Below are 20,793 nucleotides of genomic sequence, written 5' to 3' on the forward strand. Positions count from 1 at the left end.
CCATAAGTCAGATGGCAGAAAATGACTAAAGGGAAATATGACATCTAATGTTTCTTTCAGTCACTGAAGATCTCGTTAGAAGACGTGCAGAGCATAATGACTGTGAAATATTTTCACTGGAAGAAATCTCTTTACATCAGCAGGAAATAGAAAAACTCGAGTATCTTGACAAATGGTGTCGAGATTTAAAAATTCTCTATCTTCAGAATAATCTAATTCCAAAAATTGGTGAGTGTTTTCTGGGTATGTTTCTTTCTAAATGGTTTTTACACTCATAGTTTTGAAATAGCAAAAAAATATCTGTTGTGCTATAATTCAAGGGCATGTAGAGTGAGTTACTACAGAAAAGTTCTTTGGGGGTCTCCTACAAGATTTTCTTTCTTGGTCCAGAATGTCCATTTGAAGCACAAAGCAGTTTCAAACACACCTCAAGATATCATAGTCAAATGGTTTATGTTGAGTCTATTGGAATGTGTCTTTTCTTAAAGTAAACCTTTATGCAGCCCTTAAGATCAGACCTGCCTACTAATTAGACAGCAAGTTGTAAGGCATCTGCTGTATGGATGAGTCTTGGTTCTTTTCTATAAATGGAAGAAAACCCTCAGGATACCATTGGCTTCAGCACTTGTTTCTCTTGCATCTTCATGTGTATGGGCACTGCTGTTGCAGAAATGCTGGAAGAAAAATGAACAGCTAACCTAAGCAGAACAAGTCTTGCTGAGAAATTAATTTCAGCAGCTGTTTGTGAATTCTGAAGAAAATATCTCTCAAAGGTTTTAGCAAACTAAGTGGTAGGTTTCACGTCACCAAACTTTTAGACATCTCTGTCTTAGATGGTTACTGTAGCCCCTCTTTGTAATCCATAATGAAGAAAAGGAGTATTTTGAAGCATGATTTGATTCACTGGTTCCAGACAGACAATTGAAGATATGACAAATTGCACCTTGAAGAGTCTATTTCTCCTTGTTGATTATAGAAGAGCCTAGGCAATTAAGTCAGCTGCTGAGATGGTTTGTGTTGGTCAGATGAAGCTCCCTCTGCTTGAATTACTTTCTTTGTCTGAGCAGGGGCAGTTTGTACAGCAGTTAATCCATGTGGCATGTGAATTGGAGTTTGAGGTAAATGTTGTGGCTTCATTGGAAAGGTTTTCCAGCCAGATCTTTGAAATCATCTGGTGACTGCGGAGAAATTGGTAAACTGTAGCACTGTGTATCTTGTCCCAGATTTATGTCTCTGACCTGTATGTCATGTATCCCAAGTAGTATTGGCATTTTTTTTGACATTTTGGGGACAGATGAAGATCCTATTCCTTTTCTATATTCAAAAGAAGAAATATTAGCCATTCTGATACAATGACAACCTGATAATTTCAATAGCTGATGGTGAAAATAGTCCAGGTTAGATTCTAGACTAGGGGTGTGTGTGGCTTTGTTTTGTTCAAACTGAAGCCATAGAAATCCTTATTTGCAATATTTTCAGAGGGAATATATGTCTTGTATTAACCTTGTAGATAAAAGACCTTTAAAATTAAATATGTGTAAAGCCAACTTTTCTATATGAGTGTAAACTCTAATTTTATAAAGCTTGACTAAGTATGTCCTGATCCTTTCTGAGTTTCATGACAGATAGAATGTTTCACCGTGCTTTTTGGCTGGTCCTCTTGCATTATAAATGTGCTTTATAATTTGTGCTAAAAAATTGGTTCATAGCCTTATTTATTTTTGCTTTTTAATTTTAGATGGTGTTTCAGAAAACTTTTTTGGTTTCGTCTTTTTATTAATACTAAAATATGAATGCTCAGGAATCTGATACCTATTCTGATTTGTCCTTCCTATTTTTCTACTTTATTATTTAATTGAAGTGAGCAAGTAAAATAATACTTTTTCCAGTCAATAAAACTGAAATAACAGATCTGTTTTGTTGCAGAAAATGTGAGCAAGCTGAAGAAGCTGGAATACCTAAATGTAGCTTTGAACAACATAGAAAGAATTGAAAATCTGGAAGGTCAGGTTTTAAACAAACCATTTTGCCTTTTCATGTTGAAACACTTGAGTTGTGATTTAGTGTAAAAGGGTGTTTAAGAGAGTGTATAAGAGGGTATGTCCACCAGTAAAAAAACTTTGTTGACACTCAGGAAGAGCCGTTTTGTGTGCCCCTTTTCCACAAAGGCTTATTTGTATCAAGTGGTTCTCACTGCTGAAGCTTTGACATTGAACTTTCTTAAACATATTTTAACTCATTTTTTTGCATACGCTGTCACCAGTGTTGCCAGCTATGATAGCTCTATTCTTCGATGCTTTACAAAATGGAAATCCAAATTTGTTTTGAAATTGGTATTTCTCTACCGTAGAGATAAGAACCTGTTATTCAGGTAACTGGAGCAATGCTGTTTATTAATTTATTTGTTTAATGCTATGCAGGCTATATAAAGTCTCTCTTGTGTCATGTTTCAGCAGTTCAGTTCATTTCATCAATCAAGTGTTACACACTTGTTCTACTCTATGTACATTTTGCATTGACAGTCTGGGGTATTTTTAAAGAGCTGTTCGAATGATTCTTTTCTCTGTTATTACCTGAAGTTCTCTCTGATTTATCTGTTACTATTATTGCATGTTCAAATGTCTAGCATTTTCCAAGATCAAAATCTAAGACTTAGAGCTGCCCATAAACACATTGCATATTACTTGAATAATTTCTGACCTGCTTGCTTCCTCTTTCTTAATTCTGATTAAGTCAGTTGCTAAATCTTTACAAGGTCCACCTTGACAAGGGAACAATAAAAAAATGCTGGGGTTTTGGCTTATTTTTTGTTTAGTTTGTTTTGGGGTTTTCAGTTTGGTAATTTTTAGGGTCTACAAGCCAAGTCAAAAGGATGGCTTAAATAAAAGGTAAGCAAATAGGCTAAACAAAAGTTTGTAAAAGTTGAAGAAACAGGTAGCACATGACGTATTTGGCAATATGTTGAGAAACTTGCATCTGTTCTCATACTAGTAAATTTTAAGTTCCTTTATCCAGCTGCAGCACTTATTACTGTGATTTGTCATTTCCTGAGGAGTCAGAACCTTTAGGAGTGAGCCTTGCAAACATTTGGGTTATTTAAACCCCTAATAAATCGTTTGGAGTTGTTTATTTTCTTTCAGCTCCACTGTGCATAAAATACTTGCCAGATAGACCTGTAAAGGAACAGAAGTGATCACAATAACGAGCAGTAAGGCTGAACTCCTTGTTAGCTAAACTTTTTTACTCTTAAAGTCAAGGTTATGCTTCAGGCACAGATTATGATAAAAGGAGAGGCTGATAATTTTTGGATCTGGATTTCCCAGAGGATTTTTTTTTTGCTAAATAAGGGTTTCTGTTTATAATTAATTGTTTTGGTTAACAATATAAGGACATGGAGCTGTTGGAGCAAGTCCAGAAGAGGTCCACAAGGATGATTGGGGCTGGAGCACCTCCTGTATGAAGACAGGCTGAGAAAGTTGTGGCTGTTCAGCCTGGAGAAGAGAAGCTGTGTAGAGACCTCATAGCAGCCTTCCAATATCTGAAGGGGGCCTATAAGGATGCTGGGGATGGACTTTTCATTAGGGACTGCAGTGATAGGATGAGGGGTAATGAGATTAAACTTAAACAGAAGAAGTTCAGGTTAGATATAAGGAAGATGTTCTTTACTGTGAGGGCGGTGAGGCTGCCCAAAGAAGTGTTAAATGCTCCATCTCTGATGGTGTTCAAGGCCAGTTTGGACAGAGCCTTGGGTGACATGGTCTAGTGTGAGGTGTCCCTGGGCATGGCAGGAGATTGGAACTGGATGATCTTAAGGTCCTTTCCAACCCAAACCAGTCTATGATTCTATGATTAACAGTATTTGCAATTTAAGCAGTGATTTGCTATGGTAGCTGAAACAATAGCTCATCTATTATACCATCATTGACCGCAACATTTTGATAGTGATTTAACCAATAATAAGTTTTGATATTTTGTATTTTCTTGAGAATTTTCTGTTTTCTACAAATACTGTGACCTTATAAATTTAATCTGTGAGTCACACTTTCACTAGTGGCTTGGAAAAGACATAGTCTGACTGGATAAAATTAGTAGTAAGACAACAAATGCAGACAGTTTTATATCCAAATGTGTGCACCTGTGTGTGTTTGATGTGTGTATATGTCATGTATGTTTATTTTATGTTCAAGTTGAATTAAGTTTTTTTTTTCAAACAGGCTGTGAAGAACTGAAAAAGCTTGACCTGACAGCAAATTTCGTTGGTGAACTCTCCAGTATTGAAGCCCTAAAACATAATATACATCTGAATGAGCTGTTTCTAGTGGGTAACCCTTGTACTGAATTTGAAGGTTACCGACAATTTGTAGTGGCAACTCTGCAGCAATTAAAAGTAAGATTTTAATAATTAAATGTATATTAAAATAAATAATGAGCATTGCTAACTTAACATACTAAAAATAAATGCCTGTGACAGGAAAGCTGGTAACATTTTTTTACTGTCCACAGGAAATTAAATTCTGTTATGAAGAACATGAGACTACAGTAAATAATATGATAATAAGCTGGTATATTGAGTTTTTTTTTGCAATGCCTGCACTGATACAATGATTTCCTGTCATTGAAACAGGCAGTCTCACAATGTCCCTCGGAAAAGCACAAGAGGCTTGCTTAACTCAGTAAGTTAAGCAAGAGTAAATTCAACTCACTCAGTTGGCAATAAAGTAACACATCAAAAGAAATAATGTTGCAATAACTTCATGAGCTGAACCAAGGTTGGATGAGTATCAGAAATGGCTAAAGGGACCCCCTCTACTATATAGTCTGATAAGACCAATAGACATTCGTGGAAAATGCAAAAAGCATCTCTCAGACACATAAACCCATTTTCAGATATGAATAGCAAGTTATTGTTCATTATTTTTAATGCAGTATAGCTTATATAGTGCTATGGAAAGGCATATTTTTAGTTTATAAAGGAAGTAATTATCAAAATTAACCCACAGTGTAATGGATATGTTGACTTGAATATATTTAAAATTTCTCATATATCTATATTTTTTCCCCCTTGGGAAGTGTTTGGATAGTAAACAAATAGAACGTTCGGAGAGGATTCAAGCACTTCAAAACTATCCAGAAGTGAAACAGAAAATCAGAGAACAGGAACAAGCTTATCTTCTCAAAAGGGCTAGAGAAAAGGAAGAGGCTCAAAGAAGGATGCAAGAAAGAAAGGACAAGAAACAAAACCAAATGAAATCTGAGCTTGGATTTGACAGGTAGATGCCACTCCTTTCTTCATTAAGAATTTGCTTTTTCCTCATTAAATAGTTTATGTAATTCCACTTCAGTATTTTTGTTTGTCTTTATTGTTGATCCTAGCAGCATTATTTTTCCTCATGCATGTTACCTCTAATGAAAAATATAATTCATTACAAACATGATTAATTACTGACCTGCAGACAGTACAATAGAATTTTGGTTCCAAAACTCCTAACTGGGTGCCAAAATAGTGTAATTGATAGCTTCTTTCAGGAGTACAGATGGAAACTGTTGTTTAAGGAAAAGTAGGGGTTCCAGAGAAAGCAGCTGTTCACCTGTAATTTCCTTTGCTTTACAGTTATTAGATATGAAGACTGAAATGGAATATTGCAGATCTTTTGAGATATAAAAGGGTATAGAATGTTCATTTCTCTGTTCTTCCACCTAATATTTCTGAGATTACCTAGACAGCAGAAGGATTTTTGTCTGGGCTCAGCTCCCACTGCAGTTGCCATCCATCTTATTTTTTATCCAATAAAGACTAAATTCCATGGAGCTGGCTATGGAACTTTGTCCTCATATATCACAGCTGTATCGTAAATCTAGTTTTCTCTCTCTATTGGCAGAGAATTTCTGAATATTACAGAGGCTTAGGGCTGGGGAGAAAAATTATTCAGGTTCTAAGGTTGCATTTAAGGAGATGCCCAAGTAAAATATTGCTACCCTATAAATTTCTAATCTGCTGCTGCCTGATATTGGGAATGTTTAAGCATCACACAGACTGAAGGTTTCTTTCACCTGTAAGTTGGAAGGATATCTGAACATTCTGGTCCTGTAATTAAACATGTTGATCTGTCAGGGTTTTCAGGGAGTTGGGCATAACCACAGTATCACTGCTCAGTTAAGTCAATGAAAAACATGTTGAAATGCATTTTGTTGGTTGATGAAAGAAGCATAGGTATATCTATCCAGTTATATGAGATATTGTTATTTGTAGGAATGATACAGCTATTAGTATTGGGTTAAAAAAATATATTATTACAAGTATTCATTACTGTTACTCCTCCTTTGTTTCATTGGTGTCCTTGCCCATGGCAAAGAGGTTGGAACTAGGTGATCTTAAGGTCCTTTCTAATCCTAACCATTCTATGACTCTATGATTCTGTGATAATATTCAATGTGATCTTGTGTAGGTCAGACTCCTTACAGAAGAAAGAAAAACATCAGGCAGAAGGAGGTGAAGAGCAAGAATCATGGAGAACAATTGAAGATGATGAAGACAAAAGATTTTGGGAGGAGCCTACACCATACACTCCAGAATCTAGATTAGAAACTCACAGATACATTGAAGAGAAACGGAGAGCTAAAGAGAATGCAAGGTATGGTTTTATTTTAATATAGTCTATGAATTGAAAAAAGGGAAATTTTCAAAGGTACACAAAAGAGGAAGGCGACTGCTTTACATTAAATGTTATTGAGAACTGACAGCTTAAATCTCTGTTGCCTGTGCAAATATGCTTATAAAATATAAGCAAAATATTCAGACTCTTAATTTTGTTTTGTTTCATTTTCTAAAATTAATGGTATTTTCCCCCTCAAATAGTTTTTAAATAGATTTCTCTTTTCAAATCCATTTTATGGACTTTAGAAGTTTCACTTTTGTGTCAGCTAATTAATGCGTTTTGTGTAGTTCGATGTTTCATATTGTTGCTGAAAGGATTTATCCAGGGTGCAGATTGCATTGTCCAGATGCCCTACAGGCCATACTACAAGTGACATTTCAAGCACTTTTTCTATATGACTTAGAAATTTTTTCATGTGATTTATCAAAGATGTTCATCCCAAATAATAAGATACTTCGTGTTATCTATGCTATTTGGAATCTGAAGACGTGTGGCATGTGAAAAGCCCTTCAAACTTCCTAAAGTCTGGTTTTGCTGAACATGGAAAATGAATGCAGATACTAGCAAAAATCAGTTGTTTTATTGCTGCTGGCTTATCAGTTCCACAAACATTGTAAGCAATGTCTCGTTTTTTTCTTCTTTATTTTTTAGCTTATATAACAACATTTGTGGCAGAGATTTTTCTAGCTGTTCTTTTTAAGGGCATGCTTTTTAAAAGATTTATGAAGCCTAAGTATTGAAAAAGTCAGTCCCAGGGAACTCTCCCAGAAGTCTGTAAATCTGCATAACTTGTTGCTATTATTGCTTCAAGGTCTAACACTTTCCCAGAAGAACTACTATGAAACTCAGATTCTAGCTAGTTAGAATTTTGCTGTGTTTGGGGATGCCCTACTCTAGTCAAAAGCAAATGTGTTCCAAATGCTTCCCTCTAAATATATTCAAGGAGATTTTAAATAGTGTTACAATAAGGATAGAATAATTAATTTCTGAATTTGATTCTGAATTTCCAAGTCATTTAAAGGAGTTAAAATTACTTTCATGGTTCATTTTATATTGGTTTTGAGGTAGCATGAGAAAGGTGAGAACAGAAAAGTTCCCCTGACAATTTAAAATCTTGTTGGTGGGCAAGAGCTGAAATGTAACTTTAACATAAGTTGTTCAGTATAAAAGGATGAGGGTTTTGGTGTGAAATGGTTATGGCCTCAATCACACCAGTGCTAAATTTAAGCCTATCTATACGACATGTTAGCACACATCAAATTTGCCAGCTGTGTTAAAGTTGCACAGCTGATAATAAATTGAGCAGCTTTGGTGGTTGCCAAATGATTGAGTACCTGCAGTTTCATCCAAAGAAACTTCAGAGAAGTGTAAAATCAGTTGCAGCTGAAGGTTGCCCAGGATCTCCTTTAACTGCTCATTGCCAGAACAAGGCCTTTCATCTCAGCATGAAGTTAAAGAACTTATCTTGAATTCTAATGCTTGTGACATAACTGACTTTACCTTGAAATAGTTCACATGAGCAGACAGATTTCATCTAGAAACAGATTATTAACAGCTAAAAGGTGATAGGATATAATTTCCTGAGGTATTTCTGAAAATTGCGTCTTTAGAACAGAGTTCACTTTGCATTTCAATGTCAAAAGTAGATATTCAGGTATTGAAAATGCTAACCCACAAATCCCATTAAACTTCTGGTTTATACTATGGAATAGTATTGAACACAGGGGTAGTTGTGAATTTTTCTTAAATAGGAGTTGTTTTTATGTAGTCATTCCAGTAGCTCCGCTTGAATCATAGAATCATAGAATAGTTAGGGTTGGAAAGGACCTTAAGATTATCTAATTCCAACCCCCCTGCCATCGACAGGGACACCTCACACTTCTCCAAATCCATCATATTTATATACCAAATATTTTTTATGCCTTTTTTTCTCCAAAGTTGGTCTAAATCTTACATACTTTATTTCCTTCATTAGTGATTTACCTTTAGTGTTCTCTTAATTTTGAATTTACTGTAAAAAACCTGTTTGGGAGCACAGAAAGCAATGTATTGCTGTTGTTTTTTTGAGAACTACTTTTTTCTATGCCAGCTGAAGTAGGCATACACACCAATTGACCAGCTGAAGAGTGAATTAATGCAAAGCAAGAATTACAGTGCTGCATTTTAAAAAGAATATAGTCATTTTTTTGCTGAGATGCCAGCAGATTTTTCTTTTTTTCTAAGATTCTTTACTCTTCCTATCCTTGCTCATGGTTTAATCATTTGTATAGGAAAACACCAGTGCTACATGACTTAATGAGCTTGGCAGATAAATTTAAGGTAGCTCGTTTTTGCACCAAATGAAAGTCAGTTATAGTTTAATTGCTGATAGTTGGGCATGGATAGTGAAGACTGAAGTCTCCATCAGTAATATCTTTTGTATTATTTGAAGGAAGAACACAGCAAAAAAATGAAGTAGATCCTTTTTAACAAATAATCTGTATGTAATGTCTTTCTAATTCCTTGCACATGCATTGAATCAGTTAACAGTAATGATATCTCATGATTAGTATGACCATTTATAACTAGAAAAACATCCCATATGTTTAAGCAATTCACTGATTTCTTAAGATATACAGATAAATTTGATATATTACTATTCAATAATGGGCACTGTGACATGCAGAAGAAGTTATTATCAATGCAAGACATGATATTACAAAGCATTTGCTCATCTGTAAATGATGCTTTTAATGTGCAATCAGACATTTGATATAACCTGTTTTGTTCCTGAAATAAATTGTAGCTTTAATATCAAATACCAGGTAATTCTTACCTCTTGCCATCCTCTTTTTCTTCTTTTTTTTTTTTTTTGCTACTGAAATAAAATACCAGAATGTCAAATTTTATACCATTTTTCTTTGTTTTGTTAAGGGAATCGAAAAAAAAAGAGAAGCCTCTTTGGACATTGGTCACTGCAGAAGGAAAAGTTCTGAACGTGAATGTGCCTAAGTATGTAAGGTTAAGAGGTTAACCAGCCTATCCTCTTTACAGCTGATATGGGCAACTATTTCAAGATATGTGGGAATATAAAATTAATGATGCTAACAAATTCTTGTTGCAGAATTAGGTTCCTGGTGTGGAATCTGACTTCTAAATTTATATGCAGATGCTGGAAAAATAATTAGTTTTCAGTGAGTGAGGTGTTGAAGGTTGTTTAATTTAACATCTTGGTCTTTGATGATGGAAGAACTTGTTTTCCTGTAAAAGATATAAGATGGCTTACTCTTTTTCCTTCTATGGTAAGGAAGGCTCTCTTGGGGCATCTTGCTAAGAGTGGAAAAAGTTTAACCAGTTTGACTGTTGAAGAAAGATAAATGTGTATGAGTAGCCACTTTAAATGTGGGAAAATACATCCAAGTAATATTTCTGGACAGAATTATTCAGTCCTCTGGTGACAGATGAAAACCTCTCAGAATTGGGAAGGGTATGTAATCAGCTTCTATGGCATGAGGTCCTTTGACAATGAATGAGGTCTCTAGCAACAGAGGCAGGGAATTTTTTTTTTGTGTTCTATCATTGCCAAAGGCATCTGAGTATTATGGAATGAGTTTCCAGAGATATCATCTGTATGTTACCATTGGTTTCTCTTGAATCAACCTTTCCTTTTCTATGGGAGAACAGAAGACAGAGTGCAAATGTTTCCTTATAAATGGCTCCCCTAAGAACCTTCTATAGAAGAGTGATCAAAAAGTGGCATATGAAGGGCCACATACCTGTCTGCTGTCCTCTGAGCAAGATTTTCCATCTTAAGACTGATCGAGCTGCAAAATCAAATCTCAGAACATGCTCATCATTTGCGTGAAGAATGCTTTCTAAATCTTGGAAATTTATAAATCCATGCATGTTCAAGGAATTTGAAAATCTACATTATAGGATCAGTGCATAATTTTCAGGGGGATAGTGAAAACTAAAGGTAGTGGCAGACCTCCTGTTTATTCCATCTGCACCAGGAGATACTTACCATTGTATTGATGTACTTTTTTTTAACTAATGTGTTGATTGAAAAATACCTTAACTTATTTTCTAATTCAAAGAAGTCTAAAATAGTTTAAATTAAAATAGTTCATAGAATTTAATTATACCTCTAAAAACCAGAAGCATTTAGAACGAAGGTCTAGCTATCTTTTTAGAAGAAATACAGTCCTTAGACTTCACTGTTAGTCCTGTTTGTGCCACCCAAATTTGCTAGATTAGAATGTAGTCTGTGGATGTGCCTATGTAAAGCCAGATCAATGATCAGTTTCTGTCATGGCTTCAACAAGAGTATCACAGCTCTTCATCCAATCTGGCAGTGTGTCAGAGAGACATAAATAAAGAGATACAAGTAGGCAGATAGTGTTCTCCAAAGCTTTTGCTTCACTGCAGAAGTCTAATGCCTATAGCAGTGTCCAAGCTTCTTGAATGTTCTTTTGGAAGGTTGGCAAGGGAACTCTGCTGAGAGCAGACTATTTTTCTTCCTCAGTTCTGATTAGATTTCCCCCTAGAAAATTTTACAATTCTTTTCTCTTTTTCACCCTTCATATTTTAGTGATTTCTCAAAGTTTGCAGTAAGATGCAATAAAAGAAAAAAGCATGAGCATGATTCTTTGCAGTATTCCATAAAAAAATACCCCTAACTCAAAAGCTCCATAAGCTTTCTTGCAAATTGACTGTATCAGCATACAATATCAAGGATATTGTACTAATTATGTATTACTTTGGAAATACACGGGCAGATATGTATACTTTAGGCAAATTAACTGCTATCAACAAAGATGCAGGGTTTTTTTTTAACATATGATAAGTTTAGAGTTACCAAGTTCCAGGCTTTTAATGCTTTTCATGAACTGTTTTTACGATGATTTTGGTAAAGCAGGCAGATTTCACCAGCAGATGTCTCTCTTTCTGCATTGACAGACTGAGCTTAATTTTAACTGACCTTCAGCAGTATTTTTGTCTTCTTTTCCTTGTGGGTTGGGTGGGAAGAACAAAAAATGAATGAAAGAATTAGTTTGGTTCAGATGTCAGTATATTTTTGTGTTCATGAGGCAAATTGCAACTATTTCTAAACTGATCATGTGATGTATTGTCTCAATGGTGTTTGTATTCATCTAAAAATGCTATGAGTGAAAGGATGCTGTGATGTTTGCTTATTCACTCAAATTGTATTTATCCTGAAGGTTTTCATGTTATTATTATTAGGCTTCATTTCTCTCTGAAAGATGATGAAGAAAACAACCAGATCATCTTGGATCTTGCTGTTTACAGGTCAGATTTATTTTCTCTTAATTTTTGCCATTCTGAAGTTTCAATACACAGTGTTCAATTATATTCCCCTCTGTAACTGGGAATTTTCAAGAGGAAAGCAAATAATTTTGGGGGTGCCAGAATCAATCCTGAAGTCTGTGCAGGAGAAATGAATCTGAATAAGCCATAGACCCTTCAGACTGTTCTGTCACTGTGAATGAGGACTCTTAACAGTTGTTTTTTTGCAGCTAATGTTCCCTGCAGTTCAAAAACAGGTTTCCTCTACACCTTTCCTTTCATACTTGGGTAAAATCTTTTTCATTCCTTATTTGCAGATTACCGTTGTAGGGATTCTTTTGCCCAAGTGCTCCAGTACAGTTAATGTCCTTCTATCTAAATCCTTTGCCTCCCTATGACAAAATAGGGTATCCTTGTCCTACTTTCCTTCCTTACTGGAGAGAGTCCATAGACCATGCTGTTTCCTGAACTGTGCCAGGCTGTTGGCTGGAAGAAATATGCTTGAACCAGGAAATCTGGTAACTATTTGCCCTTATATACTACTAAGCCTTGCCCAAGCTTCAGGATGGGGATGGAAACCTACAGGCTTATTTACCCATAATAAGAATTTTTTAGAGTAAACCTTGAACTAGTATTATAGCACAGAAACACAATTCATGCCAGGTGTTCTTCCCTTAAAGCTTATTGGTTTCCCTCAAAAGAGTCGTGCTTTCTATTTCTGAATTCTAAGAGTTAGCTTTTTGGAGCCTCAGAAGAACTGTTCAGGTGCAATAAGATATTGGACATGTTATAATATTTTGTGCTCACTTGTAAGACATGTAGACTAAAAGGTTTGAAATATTCACCTGAGAGGTAACTTTATAAATGAAGGGAAATAAATAATATGTACTTGTACAGTCACATGAGGGTATGTGTCACATGATGAAGAGCAGATGTTAAAATGGAGCTTTAATAGGTCCAAATTGTGTTTGACAGATCTGCAATTTTCTGATTTCTAGAAATGCAAAGTATTTCTGTTCATGGTTGTCCAGCAAATTCTGTGCAAAAAAAAAAAATCTCTTACTATACATTTACTAGTTAAGCTTTCAGAAACAAAAGTAGCAGAATAATTTTGCAATTTTAAATAGTAAATAGATTAATTTTCATAGTAATGTAAAGCATGAAACTAATAGATGAAAAACCATTTCTCACAAAGATTTTGAATTCTTGCAGTTATAGAATAGCTGATGTGGTAAACTTGACAGAATTCAGATGTTATTTTAATTAAAATTCTGAGAACACACAGGAAGATCAGCTTTTTCTTCCAAAGATGTTAACACTTTGAAATATACACATATTTCACATAATAATTAGAATTGAAGTTTGTGGCTTATAAACTGCAAAACCACCATTAAAGAGCTATATGGTCTGCACTGCTTATATACTGGACTGTATTGTAAATTGATTCTTTGTTTGTATTTCATCCTGAAGACATTTGGACACTTCTCTGCTTGATATTGATGTCCAGCCAACTTATGTACGTGTAATGGTGAAGGGAAAGGTTAGTTTTTCTTACTACATTCATTTCAAACCAAGAGTTAACATTTACCATAGTTACTTAGACAACTCTGGGTCTGACTTCTATGAGTTACCAACTGTGTGCACCTATGCAGAAGTTCTTTCACACTTGCATTATTTTAGACCACACATAAGCTGTAAAAGTCCTAACCAGAAGATGTGCAAAGCCTGAAATTAAATTTCCCTCTCTCTTCTTCTCTCCTTCTCTTGTTTCTCCCCCACACAGTGTACCATAATTCACTTAAGAAGAGAGCTTGCTGGTTGCCCTAGGCTAGAATTTAGCAATTTCACAATCTGGAATTCATAGCTGACAGAAACAAATGGATGTATATTCTTTTGAAAGGGCATTTAAAATGTCACTCTATTTGTTTGCCTTCTCACTGGTTTTACCATCCATTTTTTGAAAAATCCAAGTTACTTATACAGTAAACCAAAATCCATCTTTTTGACTGTATTAACTGCATAAACAAAACTTCATGAGTACTTCACATCTAAAATAGACTAGATAATCTTTCTTATTTAATTGCTAATATAAGTCAAGTGTCATTTCATAACCTTCCTTAGAAATGTCACTTTGGGTATGACAGCAATTCAGGAATATATATGTGACTATACTCGTTAAGTAAAAGCTGTTTAGCATGCTAATAATTTATTAAGGTTAGTAATGCTGTATATAATGTGAGAGGATTTAGACCTTTACTGTCCTTAAGATCAAAGGATGTGATAGTGATGCTTCTGCAGTGTTCTATGCAGGTAAAAAATAAACCCTGAAACCAACAAAACCCAGATATTGTAGCATAATATACTTCAACCCCACATTTTCTTATAGCCATTTCAGTTTGTGCTCCCTGAGGAAGTGAAGCCAGACAGCAGCTCAGCTAAAAGATCACAAACAACCGGTCATTTAGTTATCAGCATGCCAAAGGTACGTAAAATAATCTGAGGAGGCATTATGCAAAGATACTGAAGTGTTGGGAATACTTTAGGAATGTTACAAGTAACATCTAAAGTTATTCAGTCCAGCCTTTCCCATCAGGACATATTTTCCAAGGAAGGAACATTCCAGAAAAAAATTAATCATAGAGTGAAGCCTTAGGATTTAAGGTCCCTTTAAAGGAATATTGTGAAAATCAGTACTAATAGAACTATTTCTATTTCTTTTCAACAAAACCAGCTTTTTATATATGAAAAGATATTCTGCAAAACATGCAGTGTTATGCAACTGTATAAGAAGATTTTTAAATAATTGAAAATAAGCAACTTACCTACTTTTCTTTTTCACCTGTGAAATAATAAATACAACTCAATTATTAAAAAATTATGTGGCACATATATGTATGAAGATTATGTTTTGGTTCAAAAACAGGCATGATATACTTCTCTTACTTCTCAGATGATCTTTATGGGAAGAGAATCTAATTGTGGCTGCCCCATCCCTGACAGTGTTCAAGGCAAGGCTGATCTGGGCTTTGAGCAACCTGGTCCAGTAGAACATAGGAGAGGTTAATAAACTTCAGCACCTTGCTCCTCCCTTACTTTGGAAGGTTGGGGTGCTTTTAAGGCCTCTAGGACTACATTTTATATTTTTGGTTTTCAGAAATAGAGTAACAATAGTTTCCAGGAAAAAAATAAAGTCTTGGTACTCTTAGCTTTACCCTTGTGGCCTCTAGGAAGTATCTCTGCTGGGTAGTAGCAGTGGGACATGGTGCCACAGATGAATTTGCCAAGATATATTAATTGCAGCATTTTCTTCTGAAGGAGGAACCCTCAGTAGCTGTTTGGGGTCAGTTCTTTGTCTTTGTGCTCTTGTTTAATTCCAAGACTATGCAACTAGTAGCTAAAAATGAACTAAAAAAATAACTGAAAACGCAGGTTTCAGCTTTTGTCTTTTTCCACTTGTGGTTCCATACCTTCTATGTTTTCTTCTACACTCCAGTCCCATGCCATATGTCTTTCCCTACATGGACTGCCTCTCATTAAATCACAAACTGTCTCTCTAGCATCAAGCACACAGTTTCACCAGGAGCTTGAAGAACGCTGGAAATTGTACTAATTTGGTTAAGATGCATATTTTGTTAATGTTCAAAATTCACTCATATGATCATTCACGCTTTCCTGAATTTATTGCTTTGAAACTAAGGCCTTGACATTTGCCATTTTGGATAATGTTGTTTTCAAATGTTGCTGATAGTTTTACATTTTAATTGTCCTTTGGATATTTTAAGTACTATCAGTTTTCTATCCCATAACATATTTTTATTACTCATGCATCTTATTAATCTCTTTGTGGATAATCAGTGCATTAGAAAATGTAAATGTTTCAGAGAATCCCTGGGTATATTAAACTCTGCTGCCTTCCTAGAAAGTCATACCTAAATCAGCAAAATGAATATCCTTTCTTCATACTGTGGTTGAGAACTGCCTGTATTCCATGACTAACTTTATAATTCACCTCTATTTTCACCTACATATTTTACCTAGTCTGAGGGTCTGAAGCCTGCTTCATCTCAGAATGTCATGATTCACAGACACTTGTGAGACCTGAGGAGAGAGAATAGAATAACTGAGTTGATGTTCTGAGCTTTGCCTTGGTTTGGTTAGAAACTGCTTGTGTAGCTGGGACACAGGGAGATATGCATGAATGGAATACTGCATGGTCTAATATCCTCATTGTCAGTGGATCCAAAAACTTGGATTCTGGTAAGCAGCTTTGAAGAAAAGGACCTGGGAGAGTTGGTGGACACCAAGTTGAACGTGAGCCTCTTTTAGAATGTATGTCTCTTGTAGAGGCAGTGTTCTCTTCTGGCAAAGAAGACTAATTGTACCCAGGGTGGCATTAGGAGAGTTGCCAGCAGGTTGAGGGAGGTGATTCTTCCACTCTATTCAGAGTTGGTGAGATGTACTTGGAGTACTGTGTCCAGTGCAAGAGAGAAGTGAACAAACTGAAGAGAATTCAGCAAAGGGCCATGAAGATGTTGAAGGGACCAGAGCATCTCTCCTATGAGGAAAGGCTGAGACAGCTGGGACTGTTCAACCTAGAGAAGAGAAAGCTCAAGGGGATCTTACCAATACATGTAAATACCTGAAGGGGGGTGCACAGGCCATGGAGCCAGGCTCTTTTCCATGATGCCTAGTTATAGGACCAGAGACAATGAACATCAGGACACATTTTTACTGTGAGGGTGACCAAGCACTGGCACGAGTTGAGGAGTCTCCATCTTTGGAGATATTCAGAAGCCATCTGGACATGGTCCTGGGCTCTGTGTGGCCCTGCCTTGGTTGGGGGCTTGGCCAGATAACCTTCATGCGTTCTTTACAGCCTCAAACATTCTGTGAGTCTGTGATCCTGTGAACTTCATGGATTTGCTGGCCAAAGTTGGATTCATGCTACATAACAGCAATTGCATGTAAGAGATGCTAGCTTATTGTTCTTCTCTATTACAGTCAGAGAGTCTGTTCTCTTTCCCCAGGACTGAATTAGAATGCTTGAGTTATATTTTTGAGATACGTATCCTTTTCAGAGGCCCTCTATCCATAGAAATTTTATTGGTATTAATAGGGTGTAATCTGGAAGCAAAGTATAATGAATGAAGATTAGCAACCATTGGCCAAGAGATACTTTTCTTCCAAGAACATTATGGCTGAGGTTATCAGCAATGAGAACACTAATTTGATAACAACTTAATATGAATCTTCTACCAAGGTACAAAGATACAGCGTTCATGCAACTTCTTTCAGGTTGTATGAGTGTTAAGACAAGCTTAATGACTATATTGCACCATCTATAACCTTTTTGTTTCTGATAAACAATTATTATCAAAATAAAATTATTTGCAACTAGATAAATGACCTAGTACATTCCTCAGGTAACTAAAAGGTTAAAAATGCTCTTAAACTAAAAATAGTCTTTTATAATATGCTTGCAATACTATCCTGAAAAGATTTCCCTCAGTAACAAAAGAGAAAGAGAACTGAATTCAATAAGTGTTTTTCACTTGCTTTAGTCAGTTTCTGATCAGGTTACTAAACCTTTCACCATTTGTCTTCCAGCCTTGATCACAGCTCCCTAGCCTGTAAAATGAAAACCAAAACCTCTTTGTTTGCCTCTCAGATGACCTTGCCATAGCACAAATGCTGGAGACCATAAATTTGACATGAAGTAAAAGAAAGCAAATAATTTTCCCCTTCTTTTCTGGAAACATTTTTCTTAAATATACTATTTACTGCACAGTAAATCACTGCAGAATGGGTGTCTTTCTGAGGCAACATCTACCCATGTTTTCTTGCAGGGTCAGCAAAACAATCTGAAGGACACAATATTCGGTGAAATGATACAGTGACACTTCTAAAGTGTAGTGTTTATACTGTAATAATGGTCTTACAGAGATTTTGCATTAGGGTTATTATTATTTTGCATGAATAAGGAGTTGATAGTGACTACATCGGACATGCTTCATTTTCTGGGAAAAATATTTGTGACATGAAGCTTTTCAAATGTTGAAACTCTGCTCTGGCAGTGTCATCATTGCAGATGATGCAGGAAAATTAAAACCTGAGAGTTTCTGTAATAGACTTTGACCAAAATTGGCATATTAAATCAGTGATTTTGTAAAATGTCATCAGGAGATTACACCAATAGCATTTTAATTAAGGTCTGAGGGAAAGCATCAAAACCCAGGGTTATGAGCAAGCAGTTTTCATTTAGGGCTCTGAAACATTCCATGACATGTTTTAAAACTTCATTGTCCTTGTTTTAATGAATCAGAGAGAAAAAATTTGACTTTTTGATTAATTCTTTGTTATATAAGCAGTCACAAATGAATTCTGACAGCTTTTTATTGCCTGGCCCTTCAAAAGCATTTAGAAATTTAAAGATCAATGAGAGCTAGATTCTTTAATTAATTTAAAAATAGGAGTGGTATATATTATGCATGTCAGTGGAAAGGTTATTTGCTAGAATTACATTATGTAATTCTCTCTTACCTAGGTATGGTAAATGCAGTAATATTTCATTATCATCAAAGGCGTGTGGAGATATACAGCTGTGGAACACTAGAAACCTATTCATCCTTCAGAATAAATGTGTTTCAGGGAAACTGTTGCTCAGTGGAATTCCTCTTGTAGAAGAGAGTCGCAGAGGGAAAAGATGGCTTAGCTTAGCTTAAAAATCTAGGGGGTTTTATTCCTTCTGTTTACTCATTCCAGATTCTACTTAACACATCAATTTCTAGTATTTTCTGATAATGATGTTAAAAGGGATCTTCTTTTTTCTGATTAATACAAATATTAGAAAGAGTTACACAGAATAGCTTTTGGAAAGTTTCATTATATTAATTTAGCCCATCTTCATGTATATCACAGGCTTTAAATTTCGGACAGCTATCTTTCTGCTAAGCCCAAAATCTTGGTTTTGGCCACAGTTGAAACTATGGTAGTTCTGTTTTCCAGAACAGTTGTACTCACTTGACCACCGTCACCATGACTAAGGGATGTCAGTCAGTCAGCTACTGGTGTGCTGAAGCTCACATACCATTATTATAGATGGAGTTGTGTTTCAAAAAGAATAATTAGAGAATTATCACTTGTATTTTTTTCTTGAATAGGGGTAAGAGTACATCTTTTGCACAGGAGAACTTCTATGTTAAGCTACTTGATAATTAATAACAGATGTTTTAGTAGTTTAATAATAATAACAGAGAATTAATAACAGATAATTAAAACCAGATAATTAATAACAGACAATTACTAACAGATGTTAGTACTCCTAACCCTTCCCTAAATGCCAGGATCACTTCTTGTCAAGGAAACCTTTTCTGTTGGTTGTGGAATCAGCACATTTACTGACCATCCTGGCTGGTGTGCTCTGAGGGCAAAGTAAGGAATATTAATCTCAATGGGATCAAAGGAATGAATTATTGTTAACAGAACACTAGAGGGCCTCCTGAGAAGAGAGGGAAGATCCAAAGAAATAGTCTTTCTTTCAGAGTAAACACAGAATCAGAGGGGATCAGTCTCTTCCCAATGGACGTCAGAGTTGAACAACAGAAGCTGCAGGCTCTGTCCTATTTCTGGTATCTTTCAGAACAGAGATTTTAACTACACTGGTCTTCTAACCTAGACAATTTTCAAATCAATTACACTAAGAAATAGTCAATAAAATTTACTATTTGGTGTAGTTCCTGTTCTCCTTCCTTTCGAGTGCTTAAGGGGTCCCTCTGCCATGATGTTGTTAAGGGGGGAAAGAGATACGGTTTTGCCATGAGATTCCCTTTTGTCAACAATGCATCTTCCGAAAAAATGGTGATGGACATGTTTTCTTTGAGAAGGGGAATTCACTTGGACTTCAAACTTGAGATTCTGTTTTAACAAATGGGCTGAGGGAATTCCTGGTCATTTGTCCCTTTTTTAAAGTGTCCAGACTGCAGCTGAGTTTTTAATTAAAATGTCTGAACTAGCACATGGATACCAGAAGTAAAATGCAAGTGAGAGACACATCATGAACCAGTTAGTTACTGTGGAGAAAATTAGCAATGTGCATTGTTAACATGGTACTAAATAAGACAGCACATATTTAAATACAAATAGATGTATATATTTTAAAAACGTATATATAGACTCATATATATATTTGAATATAATGCCATTCAGATGATTTGGTTAAAATTGCCTTATGCATGTGTTTCATGCTGAGTGAAGAGTGTTAAAATCTGACAGGAAAGTAAATGTCACAAGAGAAAATTTATTCAGGCTCTCTTAGTTTTTCTATTTTTGAGAGATTATATAAATGCTTGTGAGCATAAGTATCAACTTTTATTAGAATTATTCTTCTATTTTTATTTTAGGCTAAAGAAATAATCCTGCCTAAGCAAAAAGTGGAAACTTCAGTTAAGCATTCTGACTGCAACGCACTGCAAAAAAATGCAAGAAGGTAATTCCTTTTTTCTTCTGCATTAGTTTCATTTTATTTTTTGTCCATGTGTTACTCACATGCCAGAATGTATGCTTCTTATTATGTTACTCTTGAAAGTATGAAGATATTGATTTGTATAAGTAAAACTGTGTCTAAAAGCTAATAGCCTGTCTGGTGTTTATAAAGAGATCTGCTCCAGCAGCAGAGCCAAAAAAGCACTTCTTTCTGCCTATCAGTTTTGTTCCATCAGCTTATTCAGATTATTAAGCTGGTATATACTAAAACTAAATCACCTGCTGAGAATTACATCTGCAGAGCTCCTTGCTGCGTAACTCAAGTCTGAAAACCATTTAGAAAGCAATAATTATGAATCCCTCTCATGAA

At 35.5% G+C, this 20,793-nt stretch overlaps 1 protein-coding gene across 1 annotated transcript in view; it reads left to right on the forward strand.

The window, feature by feature from the left end:
- Window positions 1-20,793, forward strand: part of DNAAF11 (dynein axonemal assembly factor 11) — a 31,147-nt gene that overhangs the window by 3,166 nt on the left and 7,188 nt on the right. Inside the window, exons 2-11 of the mRNA XM_031044412.2 lie at window positions 61-228; window positions 1,927-2,004; window positions 4,215-4,387; window positions 5,071-5,270; window positions 6,447-6,632; window positions 9,570-9,647; window positions 11,880-11,945; window positions 13,413-13,482; window positions 14,329-14,424; window positions 20,342-20,427. Coding sequence (XP_030900272.2) covers window positions 61-228; window positions 1,927-2,004; window positions 4,215-4,387; window positions 5,071-5,270; window positions 6,447-6,632; window positions 9,570-9,647; window positions 11,880-11,945; window positions 13,413-13,482; window positions 14,329-14,424; window positions 20,342-20,427 — 1,201 coding nt within the window. The remainder of the gene's footprint in view (window positions 1-60; window positions 229-1,926; window positions 2,005-4,214; window positions 4,388-5,070; window positions 5,271-6,446; window positions 6,633-9,569; window positions 9,648-11,879; window positions 11,946-13,412; window positions 13,483-14,328; window positions 14,425-20,341; window positions 20,428-20,793) is intronic.

Source organism: Melopsittacus undulatus, chromosome 1, assembly GCF_012275295.1.
Source record: "Melopsittacus undulatus isolate bMelUnd1 chromosome 1, bMelUnd1.mat.Z, whole genome shotgun sequence".
Lineage (NCBI taxonomy): Eukaryota > Metazoa > Chordata > Aves > Psittaciformes > Psittaculidae > Melopsittacus > Melopsittacus undulatus.